Source organism: Trematomus bernacchii, unplaced genomic scaffold, assembly GCF_902827165.1.
Source record: "Trematomus bernacchii unplaced genomic scaffold, fTreBer1.1, whole genome shotgun sequence".
In the NCBI taxonomy this organism is placed as follows: domain Eukaryota; kingdom Metazoa; phylum Chordata; class Actinopteri; order Perciformes; family Nototheniidae; genus Trematomus; species Trematomus bernacchii.
The window spans coordinates 397,141-413,756 of record NW_022987662.1 but is presented as its reverse complement, the minus strand read 5'-3'; the positions used below and the strand labels follow the sequence as shown (position 1 = coordinate 413,756).

The 16,616-nt window shown below is 39.2% G+C and overlaps 1 protein-coding gene across 3 annotated transcripts in view; it reads left to right on the top strand.

Moving 5' to 3' along the window:
- The window catches only part of tbc1d32 (TBC1 domain family, member 32), an 85,893-nt gene that overhangs the window by 32,519 nt on the left and 36,758 nt on the right, over positions 1 to 16,616 (top strand). For 2 of the 3 annotated variants that reach the window (XM_034135722.1, XM_034135721.1), the window contains exons 24-28: positions 3,990 to 4,109; positions 7,215 to 7,323; positions 9,799 to 9,892; positions 10,578 to 10,703; positions 13,990 to 14,073. In XM_034135722.1, coding sequence (XP_033991613.1) covers positions 3,990 to 4,109; positions 7,215 to 7,323; positions 9,799 to 9,892; positions 10,578 to 10,703; positions 13,990 to 14,073 — 533 coding nt within the window. Of the gene's footprint in view, positions 1 to 3,989; positions 4,110 to 7,214; positions 7,324 to 9,798; positions 9,893 to 10,577; positions 10,704 to 13,496; positions 13,969 to 13,989; positions 14,074 to 16,616 lie in introns of those variants that run through there. The other variant, XM_034135723.1, reaches the window with a different exon arrangement.

Below are 16,616 nucleotides of genomic sequence, written 5' to 3'. Positions count from 1 at the left end.
TCGACTGAAATGATATAAGCCTTCGGAATAGTATATATTGGTATTAAGTTGACCAGTTGCATCTTTCTTCAGGCATGACTAATCAATGAAGAGCATGATCTGCAGTCAAACTGGCAAGCAGATTACTCCATTTTGATTGGTTCATTTTCAAGTCCATGTCAGCTTGAAGGTAATGAACTCACAGATGAGATGGATTATTATTCATTTAAAAAAAAGCTCAAACATCTATCCTCTGTTACCCTTTGTGCCCGGGTGTAGAAAGTGTCTGTCTTGGACACAATAAATCTGAAATATGTGTAGAATTCAAAGATAAGGCATCCATTCGGTAACTCCTCTGATCTTACTGTATATTAAACTGCTATTTATGTCAAACCTTGTGTTGTCCCACGTCAGGGTGTTTGGCATCCCTTACTGAGCTAACTGAATAGCTTGGCACAATGAAACATGCAGATAACTGTCTCGATAATGCTCTAATGGTCACATACTGTCCTTTCTGCAGCCAGCCTGCTCTAATTGCCAACTGAACCCATTGTTGGTTCATTTAGGTTTACAAATGGATGCAGACCCAAACATATGGTTAATGGTCATCATTATCCACCATTGTCTCACTGAAGAATTCAATTTGTTATTGTTTTTTGTAGTCATAAACTAAATGATATTGGTGTGCCAATCTACTTATTTATTTAAATAGTTATCACCGCAATAAACTGCATTTAATTTTGTCTTAATGTACATTATTTCATTTCATATTCTGTTCTTGTACATATCATATTCTATTGACATGTATATAGACTTTTTGCACTATTTTTTATTGTATTATATATGTTGCATTGTTGGAGGAGCTCAGGTCCGAATAATTTCATTGCCATTTCTACACTGTAGCTTATGTGCATATGACAATAACACCTTTCAATATTGAATTTTGAATCTAAAGCAAGTAATCAATTTGATTATTGACTTGGGCTCTATTTTTAGATATTGTTATAGATCACAAAGTAAGTAATTGAGAAATGATTGGCAGATTATTGGTAGTGGAAAACATGATACGTGGCACCTTTTGAGCACAGCTAAACATCTCTGATTGGAAAGTCATTCTTCACCCCACTCGATAAGAGAAGCCCATCAGAGAGACAAAGTGGAAGCAGACCTGGTTTTCCGTTACTTATAGTTTCACACTGCGAGAGGTCAGAAGGCCTGACAGCCTCTCAGCCTCTCGCTGTGCTGCTGTCAACATGACCGAGGAGAGCTGTCAATCAAACGGGAGTCCAAGAAACTGCCCCGGCACATCAGGAAATAAATCAGCTACTAAAAAGGAGAGAAGTGTTTCACAAGGACTAACACACCAAACAGCAGGCTGCGCTCAACACTTCCTCTTAGTAGGCACAAGGACACACACGTACACACACACACACACACACACACACACACACACACACACACACACACACACACACACACACACACACACACACACACACACACACACACACACACACGCACACACTTTTGGAGATTGAAATGACATTTTCTGAAAGCTGGATCTGTTTTTGTTTTTTTATACAGCCTTTTAAATGTGTAAAAATAACTCTGACATTTCCGTTTCATTGTGCTTTTGTTGTTTTATACGCACATTTATTTTTTTTTATAAATCAGAATCAGAATACCTTTATTCGTCCCACAGAGGGGAAATGTACATTTGTTCCAGCAGAAAAAGAGCCAAAGATAGCTTAAAGGTGGGGTAGGTAATTCACTTCAGAAACACTTTGTGTTATATTCCATGGAATGCTCTTAACATCCTGATAGCAATGAATATCTTAAATGCTTTGACAATAAATACATTAAAGGGTCATCTGTGGAAGCCATGGCGCTGTAAAAAGCACGACCAATCATCTGAGCCGGCCCGGCTAAAATAACTGGATGGCCTACCTGCCTGTCAGCCTTCCATCTGTGCACAAACTTATCTCGTGCCCTCATTGGTCATGTGCGCGTTCGTGTGTGTTGGAGGAGGGGCTCTGTAAGGAAGTCTGAAGGAAGGGGCAGATTTTTTACGGCTGCGTAGTTTCAAATTCTAGCACACTCAAGCTGGTTTCTCCATTCTTACCTACCCTACCTTTAATGTTTAACAAGAAGTATGCATAAAAAACAGAAACAAATATTAAAGATACATTTTTTTTTTTAAATTGATAAAAAATTATGTAAAGAATTACACAATTTACAAAATACAAAAATACACAGCCTGTAACAGTTCTGAAGTGTTAAATGGTGTCAAACTAAAAGCAGTGATATTGAAGAAGGACAGCTCTCTCCGAAAATACACCAATAGGCAAGTCATACTATGCATCTACAAAGTAGGAGTTAACTAAAAACATATATGCTAGTTTAAAGACTCTCATGACCCTGAGCATCAGGTCTATCTGCAGAGAGACGGTTATGGATTCATATCAAACAGAATCATTTGGAAAATCCTTCAGTATTCAGTATTTTACCTGAGTAATGGCTTGTTATGATTATGCTCAAGAGGGACGTTAACAAATATTACTTAACATTTTCACTTTCCTGGGGATTAATGGGTTAACGAAAATATAGCGACAGCAGGAAACGAACAAAGTCGCTGAGAGGCTGAGGCCGGGCCTGTTTGATATTATATGACACGCTAAAAAAAGAGTACTTGCTGAGATCAAAACTCTGTTGAATTGTAATGTAGTTTAATGAAAAATACGCGGTGATCAGACATAGACATTGTAATAATAATGATCAAAGCAATCATAAATCTTGCGGTCAACAAAAAGTCCCTGTGCACCTGCCATCATTGACAACAGTTGTTGCCATAGTTTTTATAATAGTACTATTTTTGCACCATTTCTACAACTTAATTGGTCTTACTGTGTTTGTGAAGACCGCATAATTTATTATTTCTCATTGTAATTTGTTCGAGTAGTCTCCTTAATTGCGCTGGAATAGAGAGTTTGTTGGGTGTAGAGTGGTTAACACAGGAGAGACTCGAGGAGTATCTTCATATTTATGATGAGAAGTCTTAAAGTCCAGTTTAGCCACATTATTGAAGGGCCAGAGCACATAGCAGACAGCCAATATGAGAATGACCTGATGTGTTATGAGTGCTGCAGTGCACACAGGCTTTGACACACGCAGAGCTTTTCTGATAGGCACTTAAATCCAGTCTAAATTAAGGTGACCTTTAGTGCCGATGGGAGGACACGGTGAGTCACGGGGGAATCGATTTCTAACGCTTGTTCCCTTGGGATTTGTATGATTATTCCACCAAAAATTGCTGTGACCATCAGTAACACAGGATTTAAAAAGTACTGATGCTTCATTAAAATATGTTAAGAAGCTTGTTCTCTCTACAGGTGCTGGATCATATAAAACACAGAGCGAACACACACTTTGGTCTCCCAAAATGCTGCTGCAGCTCAACAGCCTGCTTGAGCCTGGTGTCATTACCAGCGACTCAAATTGAACCATGACGCTTTTCCCAAGGGGTTCCTACTTAACAAAGCTTACAATTTGCCACGGCGAGATGGTGGAAATTGCGTTGACTGATCCAGAACCTGCAGACATACAATACCAGGGGAAACAGACAGTTTAAATGTGGTCTGCATGTTCTTGCGATACAGTCTGTACTGCCCGGTGCTGCCATCTGCTACAGTATGACAAAATGCCAGTCCCCTCTGGGTTCATGATGTCTTTGTGTGTGTGTGTGTGTGTGTGTGTGTGTGTGTGTGTGTGTGTGTGTGTGTGTGTGTGTGTGTGTGTGTGTGTGTGTGTGTGTGTGTGTGTGTGGTGTGTGTGTGGTGTGTGTGTGTGTGTGTGTGTGTGTGTGTGTGTGTGTGTGTGTGTGTGTGTGTGTGTGTGTGTGTGTGTGTGTGTGTGTGTGTGTGTGTGTGTGTGTGTGTTGTGTGTGTGTGTGTGTGTGTGTGTGTGTGTGTGTGTGTGTGTGTGTGTGTGTGTGTGTGTGTGTGTGTCTACAGACTGCTCAGTGTGCTCTGCTGTAATCTGGACTCCTTCCTGCTGCTGGAGAGTCAGTATAACATCGTGTCCATGCTGCTGCAGAGTCAGAGGGAGAACGGCACCGAGCAGGACAATGATGGGTATGTACCAGCGAACAGAGAGCTAAAGACCGGTTGTTATTCACAGAGATTAGCATTTAAGCGTGTTGTGGATCCGATGTAACACTCACAACATTAAAGAATAAGACAGAGAGGAATCAATAAAACACAAACACAGAGATGGTTGAAGTCAAATATTATATCGCTGTACAGCACTATAACAGACACATTACCTTGCACCAAAACAGTTCATAGTGTAATGCCCTACAGACCAAGAACATCTCAGAATTTATATACATCTCAAAGTGCATGCATAGTTGAACTCTTCCTGACCTCATGCAGTGTCATGTTGCATCTTCTGTCCTCCCAGACTTTAAATAATCCCAGGTTCCATGACCCTTTTCTGCTGATATCACACAATGTAGACGACTGTTGGTCATGGTGATAGGTCATTATAATTACATGTTACTTATTAGACGCTTTTATCCAAAGCGACTTACATACTCAATACTGTGGACAATCCCCACAGGAGCAATTTGGGGTGAAGTGTCTCAGGGACACAACGACATGCTGACTGCAGTGGGGTTTGAACCTGTGACCCCCTGATCCCAACACCAAGGCTCTATCCACTGCGCCACACGCCTCCTATAGGTGGGCCTCTTAGCATGAAACTAAATGAATACTCACTAGTATGGCATAAAACAGATTCTACAAGCGTTTATGACTTGCAAATCAAAAGTGACTTCTGACATAAATCCGAAATAACAATACAATCAAGTATGAATTATTACTCATATGATAACTTTTCATCATTGTCTTAGACAACTCTTCCAAGTGTGTGACGTGAACAGCAGCACTTAGAGATGATCATAATGGATGTAACGGAAGTCACAAAGCATTGAGAGACTGACTAATGTGTTATTATTGTTTTAATAATATAGGGAGGGATGAAACCCTCTTTAATGGTCACACATGCAGAGCACACAGCACACACAGTGAAATTTGGCCTCTGCTTTTAACCCATCCTAGTACAAGGAGTCTAGTACTAGGAGCAGTGGGCAGCTATTGTACAGCGCCCGGGGAGCAATGGGAGTGGGGGGGAAGGGGGGTGTCCGGTGCCTTGCTCAAGGGCACCACGGCAGGGCAGGAGGTGAACTGGGACCTCTCCAAGTAGAAGTCCACACTCCATATTTAGGTCTGGTCGGGGACTTGAACCAGCGACCCTACGGCTCCCAGTCCAAGCCCCTACTGACTGAGCCACTGCCGGACGGAGTTGGTCTGTTTATTAGTTTATAATATAAAATAACACCAGTCTTGTACTTTAATTTAGTTTGTTATTGAGACTAATGAAAGGATTACTCTAAATGTCATATCTGTGCATAAACTATGAGGCCTTAGCCCGTCAGCTTAGCTTATCATATAGCCTGAAAGCAAAGGCAAACCTGGCTCAAAATGACAATAACAAGAACTTCTAGATCTCACTTATTAACATAACATTTGGAAAAGGTTTCTGTAAAGGCACAAAGACTGGTATTCTCACTTTCAAAAACACATGGTGATGATGTTCAGACTCAGTCACTACACCCACCACAGTTGTTAGTAAGTATCATTTTGAACTTTTAGAAAGAACCAGGCTTGTCATTTCCTTCCTTCCTTTAGTCTTATGCTAAGCTAGGCTAACATAATCTTGATTTCAGTTCTGATTTTAGCACACAGACATTAGCTTGATTAGGGCTGTGCGATTATGGCAAAAATCATAATCACGATTATTTTGGTCAATAATTGATATCACGATTATTAAAAACGATTATCCATTTACTTTGAAAACATCCATATATTGAAATTTTTTTTTTAAACAGTATGTTTTTAACAGTTGATTACCCTGAACTTTAAGTATAATTCAACAGAAAAACCAATAAAAACATAATAATAATTACATTTTTTTTTTTTTTTTAATTAAAATAATAATCGTTTTATTTCGATTACATTGTTTTCGTAATCGTTGCAAGCCAAAATCGTAATCGAGATTAAAATACGATTAATTGCACAGCCCTAAGCTTGATAATACATTTCTCATGAAACGCTCAGAAAGAAAACAAATAAATATATTTTAAGAGATTTACGGTTACTCCAGCAATAGCAAAGTTGAACTGACATTTAGACTTTTCAATAGCTTCCACATTAAACACACTGAACAAGAACAATATTATTCGTACTCTCCTTCAGCTGAAGCTTTCGTCTCCTCACCCTGATGTGACGGAGCACTTTCAAATGTAATCATTGCTCGGGATGAGAAATTGTTTGTTTGTTTGTTTGCCTTGTCAGAGAAATAATGATATAAGTAAAAATCCCATTTCTGAAAGTGGCTGTTCAAGAGGCTTTCTCTCATTCGGTAATAATGGCTGCCTGGCAGAGCTGTGGCTATTGGTTCTGAATGGAAATGGCTCAAAAATGAAATTGCAAGTCTGAGTCCTGGCTCCACTTCTGGAGAATGATGACTTGTTAATTCATTCTTCCATCAACCTTTAAAGCCCTTTCTTCCCTTCATGCTGTCATTATAATCACAGACATCATCATCTACTTCTCCTTTTTACTCAAATGTACTTCTTTCATCTGATTTTTGATGACATCTTTTAGTCGTTCATTTCCCCCATTACTCTTTATATGTTTTATGCTGTGACCTTTTCAATATCCGGGACACCCAAATTCACCTCTGTAAGGGCAATCTCGCATTTTATTTGACCCCTGCTGTGCGAGCTTTGAGTGATTTTATCCCCAAAGAAATTTGTGAAAATTACATTTTGTGGCCGTTTGAAAGATAACTGCCCAAGAAAATAGTCTCTTACTAAATGTCAGTTCCAAATTGCCTAAGCTATAATAACTATCCACTGAGAAGGACGCCCTACAAACCTGAAGTACCTTTATAATTAGAATACTCTCTGATCGTATCTAATATTCATTCATTGAAAGCCTTTCTTTCTTTTCTTACTCGTCTTCTAGCAGTCCTATAATCCCTCAGATGCTTCATGCAGTCTTTTAGAAGACTTCTCAAGGAAGTTTTGCAGTTTAGTGAATTGGGGTTGCATATAATTAGCATGACCAAAGTTGTTTCTCTAATCTTCTTTCCTTCCTGTTAAACTTTCTCAGGGAGTTCATCATAGACAACCTGTCAGTGGAGAGGAATCACGTTCTGGTTCGGGTTAGTGCGGTGGGCGGTCCGTCTGAGAGGAAGCTTCCTCCTCGAGCACTGCAAGAGGTCAGCTGTGTGTCACAATGTGCTGATTTCCAGGTTTCATATTTGTATGTAGTGTCTCTACTGTGACATGTCTCCTTGCTTTAATGTTCAAAAAGCTCTTTATTTTACTGCCTGTGCTGCAGCACCTCTTTTCACCCTCTGTCTGAAACCAGAGCCCAGTCTGCTCTGATTGGTTAGCTGGCCGGCTCTGTTGTGATTGGTCAACTGCTTAGAGATGTCCCGCCCCTTAGCCTAGCCCACATGTGTCAAATTCAAGGCCCGGGGGCCAAATCAGGCCCTTGGTGGATTTAATTACTATTAGATCTGGCCCGCCGGTATATTGCACCCACACCTTCACTCAATCCTGAGGGTCTCCTCAGCTCAGAGCCTGACCCCAAACATTGATGAACTTGCACCCGAGATGAGATGCCAAGTATCTGGCTTGAACTAGCATCACAGAGCAGCACACTGAGTTTAAATGGATGTTTCCTTCTGCACTTTCTTTCTTGCAACAACAGGGCATGTTTGTTTTTTTCTTTGAGGGAAATAGTTTTTTTGAAGCTGTTGTTGGCCTGTGGACAAATGTAATCATAAGAAATGACTCAACCGGCAATGAATGCAACTGATTATTTAATGTGTAATGTTGTTTTTAGAGGCAATCATTTAAGCTTTGTTAGTTCCAGGTTTAATATGTGCAATAAGTTCATTTCAATACGTTTTGCAATAAACATTGAACCAGTCCGGCCCTCGACTAGTACCCATTTTTTTATTTTGGCCCACTGTGTATTTGAGTTTGACACCCCTAGCCTAGCCTATCACGTACAATGTGCTGGAGCGCTAGCCAATAGTGTAAGTGTTACAAAGTGGTAAACAAAGTAGTCCAATCAAGTTTTTTTGAGCAAGCTGAATGCTATACAAACATCACAGTAGTAATATACATTAGTATATATAATAGTAGATGAAGACATGTCAGGATCCACCGAATCGTAAGAACTATCCTTTGTTTTCCTGAGAATCATTCCGGGGAGGCCAAACCCATTAACACCTCACGCTGTTTCACAACATTGTTTCAAAGTGACTCGTTTTCACTTGGTCTGATCATTGCCACTGATTAAAGTGACTACGATAATTGTCTGTTTCTTTTCTGTCCCTCAGCAGGGCTTTAGTCGTTGCCTCCAGCTTTATTTACTCAGTGTGTCTGGAGAGATATAACTTCTTTACGTGTTGTTGATGCTGGAAACTCATTTACGCTGAGGTCAAGGATAAGATATGAAGGACATAGTGTTTTCTTCGTGTTTCACAGCTCCGTTTTAATCTTCTCTCCTGTCACCTGTTGGGAGTACAGGGACCATGAAGCTGTTAAATAAGTACTGATTGTGTGAAGACATTTACAAAACAAATGGAAAGATGAATCATCACTTGGTGGGAAATGAAATGAAGTATCATTGTGTTAAGTACAATGTTTATTCCTGAAATGGGAACATGTCTGTCAGAATATTTACAATCTACAAGTAAACTCAATGAATGTCACTGATACAGCCATGACACTCCAAACATGCTAAAACATTCACTTCATATTGATACAAATATTCAAAATGTCATTGTTAAACAGTCCTGTAAGGCTGCAGGTGATTTATGGTCATGTGACATACAAAACTATTTAAAAATAGCTCTTTCTAACCCCAAATATCTTCGTCCAACTACTCAGTTATTTGACATGTTGGGTTTTAAAAGGCTGTTTCTGATATCTTTCTCTCTAAATATCTTGAAATACTTTCACCATGTCCTCCTGAATCACATGTATCGGATAAGCAGCATTTGGAACATTATGAAAGTGATTCATTTGGGTTTTTTCTTTTTGTAATGACTTACTTTTTAGGGAAATAAAAGGCAAAGTTAAGTCCCTCAAATAATGTTGCATCCAGAATGATTACCTACATCAGAGTCCTATGTAAGCTGTGTAAGAAAGGCTCCCTTCTAACGTAAAGGGCTTTGCGCGTCTCCTTTGAACGTTGTGAGAGCCGGAAATCACCTGAGAGGCAGACTCAAATACCAACAGGGATTATCCTGAGCGCAGAGCACAGACAATCGGATAAACAGGCCTGTTTCTAAACCCCATTAACATTCAGAGCACATCATTCTGGCACGTCAGAGTTATGACTCAAATGAGAGATGATTCTTCAAAACTAAGATATCACAAGCGTAAAGAATGCAAGATTATATGGCACTGGGTTATTACTAAGAAAGAAAGGAAGTATATATTTACGCAGAGAAAACAGATTTTAAAAACACATAATTTAATTAACTGCTACCAGCTTGGCGCTAGACAATCCTCAGTAATGAATTAATTATCAGTCTAACAAAAACTAACAATCCAACATATTGACACATACATACAGTAACACCCATAGCAATTATGAGTCAGAGCTGCTCAGAAATGTAAGACAATAACTGCATTATGGTGTATTTAGTGAATACCTTATCTGCTTATTTCAGGGTGAGGACCCTTACCCCTGGCCCATGTTTTCAAGCTCCCCTCTACCCACCTGCTACACTTTGGACCCACCAAAGATCCACCGTGACTCGCAGGGTGAGAGAAACTTTTTTTTTTTTTAAGAATATTTGTATTGCAGAAATGTATTGTACAAACCACATTGGTATAACAAAGCAATCATATTTTCCATTTTCAATAACAACAAAACAGCAGATTCAGAACATTCTAGTACAATTAGGCTATTGGCGGTTTTAAAAACACATCCATGGGTGAGATAATAAGAAGTGCAATATTCATGCTAGAAGCAAGAAGGCAACCCAAGAGAGCACATCAGGAAGAAGAAAAAATGTACATAGCAAATTGAAAACAAAAGAAAATGGTTACCGGATTAACATTATTGATCATTCATCCCACACCTTCATCCTCACCCAGACCTCTTACGTGTCTCAACACTGGAGCCCAGGCCCTTCCTGCATTCTTGAATCTAAGTTTCTCCAGGTAGAGGATCTCACCCAACTCTCTCAGCCACATCTCCAATGTAGGCACAGCATCAGACTTCCATCATCTTTTAGCCAAAACAGTACCCAAAAACACCGGCCATTTGTCACTGCCATAGTTCAGATCAGTGTCACTTGTGGACCCCAGAATGGCCACAAGGGGATCAGGCTTCAATTGCTTGTCAAATGCTTTTGAATAGGGTGAGAGGAACTTTGATGAAGTTTTTAAAAATTACTGGTCAAATGTTGTGGTTTCTCATTTAAAGTGTTTTCTCATTCAACAGACTCTGAGATGAGTACATTTCTGGCATCTTTTAAAGACTCCAAGAATGAGGCGAGCTGGATGGAGGACTGCCGGAGACAGTATTGCAAAATGATGACCTCCAAACCCAACGTCCTCACTGGAAAGGGTGAGCTACTGCTTGACTTGGTCTCTACGGATTTGTAGCTTGGGCTTTTTTTACCTAGCAGTGTAACAATAACACAGCAGCCGATTGGGTTGATTGTAAAGGCGAATGAGTCTCTGTGTGGTAATTAAGGCATGGGATGCACAACACAAAATGACAAGATTACTGAAATACATAAATGCTTCTAGTAGCAAAGAGTCCTACTTGTCAGGAAGGTTCTCCGTTTCTTGATTGTTCCATTAGTTTGAGATCTTTTAGGTATAAAATGTGTTCTGATTAAGTTAACAGCTAGCAAGTTGATAACTGTCCAGAAGCAAACCGAAACACAATGGATGAATTCAGACTACATGCAACCAAAGGTGGTAAGAACAACAACACATATCAATATGACTCAATCAAACTATACTGCTGGATTCTGTATTTGACTACATTATCTGCTGATGTTGATTCCATTATGCTGCGGGTGCACCACACACACACACACACACACACACACACACACACACACACACACACACACACACACACACACACACACCCCCCTTCACCAGGATTACATAGATCGGATGTCCATGGACATTTCAAACACTCCTCATCACTACCATAGCACTGATGCCTATACTTTTCTTACGTAGGAGTAAATAGCTGTGATTCAACGATGAGAAAAATACATCCAGCATGAAGGAGGGCTGACAATCTTGTCATTAATGCACGCACCGCACAGTGATTGCTTCCTTTCATCAGAACGCTGTAAAACCCCGCCTGTGAATGCATCCACGCTTTACACTAAAGCGCTCATTTAGGGCTTTTCACTAAAAGACCATGATCAAGATTTATTATCCTTTAAGCTTCCCTCTGCTTCATAAGTGCTATTTTATTTGGCACGCCATTAACCACGCACAGACCTAGCATTCAACATTTTAAGAAACATTCAATGAAGTAAATTGTAGCATTTATGGTCTAAATGAACCTTCTTCCCAAGCAATTTAGTGAACATTTACTTATGTTGCGCTCTGCGTATGAAGGCGCTGTGATTACTACTTGTCTCTGACAGGCTTTGACACAGCTGCAAGATGGAAATGATTACGTTTACTATCTCTTTATCAAAACGCTCATGATTAGAACTGTTTGCAACTTCAATACCTCACTATCTTGTCAGCGAATCGATTGCTTAATTGCTCTCCCTCAACAGCATGTCAATGAGATGCATTCACTGGTGCTCGGAGTCACTGGGTTGCATTGTTATGATTGTGCATTCATTGCTTTTTTGCATGTAAAGCAATTGCATGAAGATTTACCATGTATAATAATATAAATAACGAAGGATCGGTGTGGTGCTTAAGCTAACATGAATCCGAGTTAAAGGTGGGGTAGGTAATTCACTTCAGAAACACTTTTTGTTATATTCCATGGAATGCTCTTAACATCCCGATAGCAATGAATACATTAAGTGCTTTGACAATAAATACATAAAGAAATTTCATCTGTGGAAGCTGTAGTACTGTAAAAAGCACGACCAGTCATTTAAGCCGGCCCGGCTAAAATAACTGGATGGCCTACCTGCCTGTCAGCCTTCCATCTGTGCACAAACTTATCTCGTGCCCTCATTGGTCATGTGCGCGTTCGTGTGTGTTGGAGGAGGGGCTCTGTAAGGAAGTCTGAAGGAAGGGGCAGATTTTTTACGGCTGCGTACTTTCAAATTCTAGCGCACTCGAGCTGGTTTCTCCATTCTTACCTACCCTACCTTTAATGTACATTTATTTTTTTCATTTCGACTACAAGCTCATTCTATCGTCAAAGAAAAGTCCATTTCAAGTAAAGCACCAGATAGGGCCGCTCAAGGTACAGGCTTAGTAGGAAGTGGCTTTCCAATGGTTGTTAACCAGTAGATACACATTCAATGCAGTACTTCAAGTAGACCAGAAGTGGTGCTCTTACTTAACACATGAACACTTATTGTGGGGCTTTTGTGCTAGATTGCATGAATGTACGCCAGGTGAAGCTAATGTTTACATTCGATCCTGTAAAAATGTATTAAATGATTCATAGAGATTTCAACATTACTGTGCAAAAAGTGTTATTGTGTAAGAGCCATTGTGTAGAACACATCATACATTATTCATGCCACTCAATTCACTTATGTATTAATATAACAGTAAAAAAAAAGAGTAGTACTTGTTGTAAAAAGTGTGATTTTTAATGGCTTCTCTCGATGTTCTGTGCCTTGCATTGCTTGCAAGAAAATAATTGGATCAGGAGGACAGTGAACAAATGCAGCTAAATGAAAATAACTCAAAATGCATCTATTTTTTTTTAATGACATATTTACAATGCATACACAACAGAATAGAATACAGTTAAAACTATAATACATACATTTAAAATCATCAAATAAGAAAATAAATGTAGAAAATAATGAACATCAATTTATAGGATATAGTTAACTGAGGAACTGATTATTATTTCTTATATACACACATTCTCAACAACTAACCTCAGTGTTGTGTTGTCTACCTCACCCATTCTCTCTTTTCCAAAATGCAACTATTTAGGAAAGCTAGTGGTGCAACAGCTGCCAGATTGGTATTTCACTCTCTATACTACAGAGAGTCACATTTTCTGTGCGGTTCTACTGCCATTGACTGAACTTAATACATTTAAACTCACTCAAGCAAACATTAAAGTTATGATCAGTTCAGAATGTCTAAGAAAATATATAAAACTCCTGTGTTGCTAGATTCTTGTAAAGTCGTATTATCTTTATTACTTTTACAAGATAACATGTTTTCTTTTAAGTCCCACAGTCAGACCTCCAGAGACTGTGGGTGGTTTCCGAGCACAGCAGTGATATGACACTAAAAGCTGTCGGGGTTTACTCCGGGACAATCAGGGGCAGTGAAGCTGTAAATAGATACGAGTGGATGCACATTTCACTACAAAGTGTAGCGGTGGTGTTATTGTCAACATGTTTTAGCAGCTGAACCATGATCTTCTGTTCAGACACGTCTCTGCACTAGATTTAGACGTGCTTCATCTGACTAGGGACTCTTTCGGCCTTCCTTTTATTCCACTGGCTTAGTTATCGCTACATTAAACACGCATACTGTATTATTCACAGGAAATGTGTCTTTCCACTTTACATGGCTGCTTAGTACTGTACAGTATGTACCAGGAAGTTATGCACACTCATGCATCATTTAGATTTATAAATTGCATTTGAATTCAAGGTTTATTGGAGCTTTACTTACATATATATATATATATATGTGTGTGTACTGTTTCTTCCCAGTGCTGGCTGACCTTCTGGAGAAGGTTGTGGCTCATCTATCCAGCTCTGCCTCCGAGTGCTTCTTCTCTCCGGCGCAGTACAAAGGTCAGTGCAGAAGAGCAACACATTCACTTTTCTTCCTGACAATTTAGTCACAGACAAAACCAACAAAACAAAGGGTCCCTGAAGAGAGCCAGGATCCTCGCATTAACAGACTCATGTTTTCGTCTCTGGTCCTGTTACTTACTCTCTGGGTTATGAAAATGACATTCAGATATTACTTGGATAAATGTGTCTCGGGTGACGCGGCTCTTCAATGTTGTGTGAAAGTCGGGACAGTCCCTGTAGGCTGGCAGCAGGGGAAACAAATGGAGACATTTCTTCTCATTTCTTCTCATTTCTAGAGCAGAGTTTTACCCCAGGTGAAACTGAGTTACGTTCCCCAACTCAAACGATGAATGGTTTTAGTGGGTTGGTGTGTTTGGTAGCCGACGGGCTAAACAACCTGATCAGACTGATGGCAGCTCCAAAAGAAAAAGCTGCTAATTAGTAAACACCCAGAAAAAAAATGCTAACTGAATTGCTAATTGCGTATTTCCCAGCCTACATTTTTTAATCCTAAAGATTTTGATAACATCATTCCCTTAACCCTGAGAACTATTTTTACAAGTTGCAATAACAACAACAAAAGTCGTTTTCTCCTGTATTACTTTAATACTAACAGGCATCCCTCTCCCAAATATCCTTAGTGTTAACTGGATACATGGAATTAGTCCTGTATGTGTAATCAAAATGTAACATGCAATCTCCCCCTGGAGGTTAAATAATCACACATTAACAAATACAGTACTGTAGCTTTAAATACATAAACGGCAAAAATGGAAATCACATTTGAATTGAATCAACGGTTCTACAGTACTGTTCAAATACTGTTGTGATGTCTGTGCCATCGTCTGGCACCGATTAGTAATATTATTATTATAATGATGATACTGCCGCTGCTTTGAGCACTGGAGGGGATACACTGAAGTGCAGAGATCAGACAGAGAGTCAAGTACAATGCATTTATGGAGAGCGAAAAGGCAAAGAGGTTTACAGCAGCACAAACTACAGTGAAGCGCAGAAGGCAGAAGTAGGAGAACACAGATTAAATAAGCAAATTGGTGTCATTTGGTCAGCTGCCTCTCTCTGACACAGACACTGGGAAATTAATAGATATGTTGATTCTGAAGCAGGTAAAGTCATGTACGACACTTTGTCCATAGCACACAATGGTAATATAATCATTTTTGAACAGTATGCTTATGTGTTTATTTTACTAGAGTAATATCAAAAGTTACTTGTCATGCCGGATGTCAATTATTTAATATTGCATTTTAACTGAAGGGGAAATATGCCAGCCATGAAAGAATGCCAGAAAGCATTTACATTCCTAATCTATTCTAATCTCGTCCCGGGCAGAACAAGGGCATTCAAATCCCTACTAGAAGAAAAGTGTGCGTGAAAAACTGAAATAACAATATCCATTTTTGTTATAAAAATGCAAAACATTCCAGTTTTGATTGGACGGCTAATGGAGGAAGAAGCTTGATGATAAAAACTCAGCTGTCCTCACACATCTCCTGATTGTAATTGGCAATCATACGACTTAATGCATAGTCTGCTCGTGCTCAATGCTCATGCAAAGTCTTCTGTCATTTGGCCCGGTACAGTTACGCTTTTACAACTCATAAAATGGCCTAAAGGACAGAGAGTTGTGTCAAATTGATGTTGGTACTGACCAACAGCTGTTTTTTTTTCACATCCCATACTAGTCTTAATAGAATGTTTTTAACAAAATGTCTGAAATTAGCTTTGTGATGTCCTACTTCGTTTTATTTGACCAGATTGATAAAAAATACGACAAAATTAACGAAATTTCCTTTATGTTGTACAGTTTCTTTAAAAACCACCCACCTTAAATACAAGATTTTTGGAGTAAGGGTTGGGAGATTTGACGACAAAGGCTATGATAGGTTTATTTATTGTTTATTTAAAGTGCTTTACGTACATAAGACAATAGATTTAAGGACAGGGAGTAAAGGAAAGGGGTCACAGAAGATGTCAAAAGAACAAGGGGAGATTTGAAGCAAGAGCAAAAAAGTTTTGGGCTGTGAGTTAGAGCAGACTTCAATATTTCTGGAAGTTTGCTCCAATATGAAGTACAGCATGAAACAATAAAACGTGATGATCTGTCAGAGATTCTTCTGCATCGTTAGAGACAGTGGTGTCTACGGTATTCCTTCAAAATGTCTGGTTGCATTTGGACATTGAGGAAAAGGTTGCATTTCATTGGAGAAGACTGATTCCTGACAATATTGGGATTTCAAAATGAGTGAGTAGTCTGATTTGTCAGGTGTATGTCTTGCTGGATATCTATCTTCTTATTGTATCAGGATTTGAACGGATCCCTTAAAAAGTCTTGAAAAGCATTTAATTTATGACAAAAAAAATTATTCATTGCATTTATTTTTGCGCTTTTACAAGTGCTCAAAGCCCTGTACATATTACATATCTCAGACATGTAATACATTACTGCCGTGGACAATACCCACAGGAGCATTTTAGGGTGAAGTGTCTAAAAAAAATAGGACCTTTTATTTAAATTA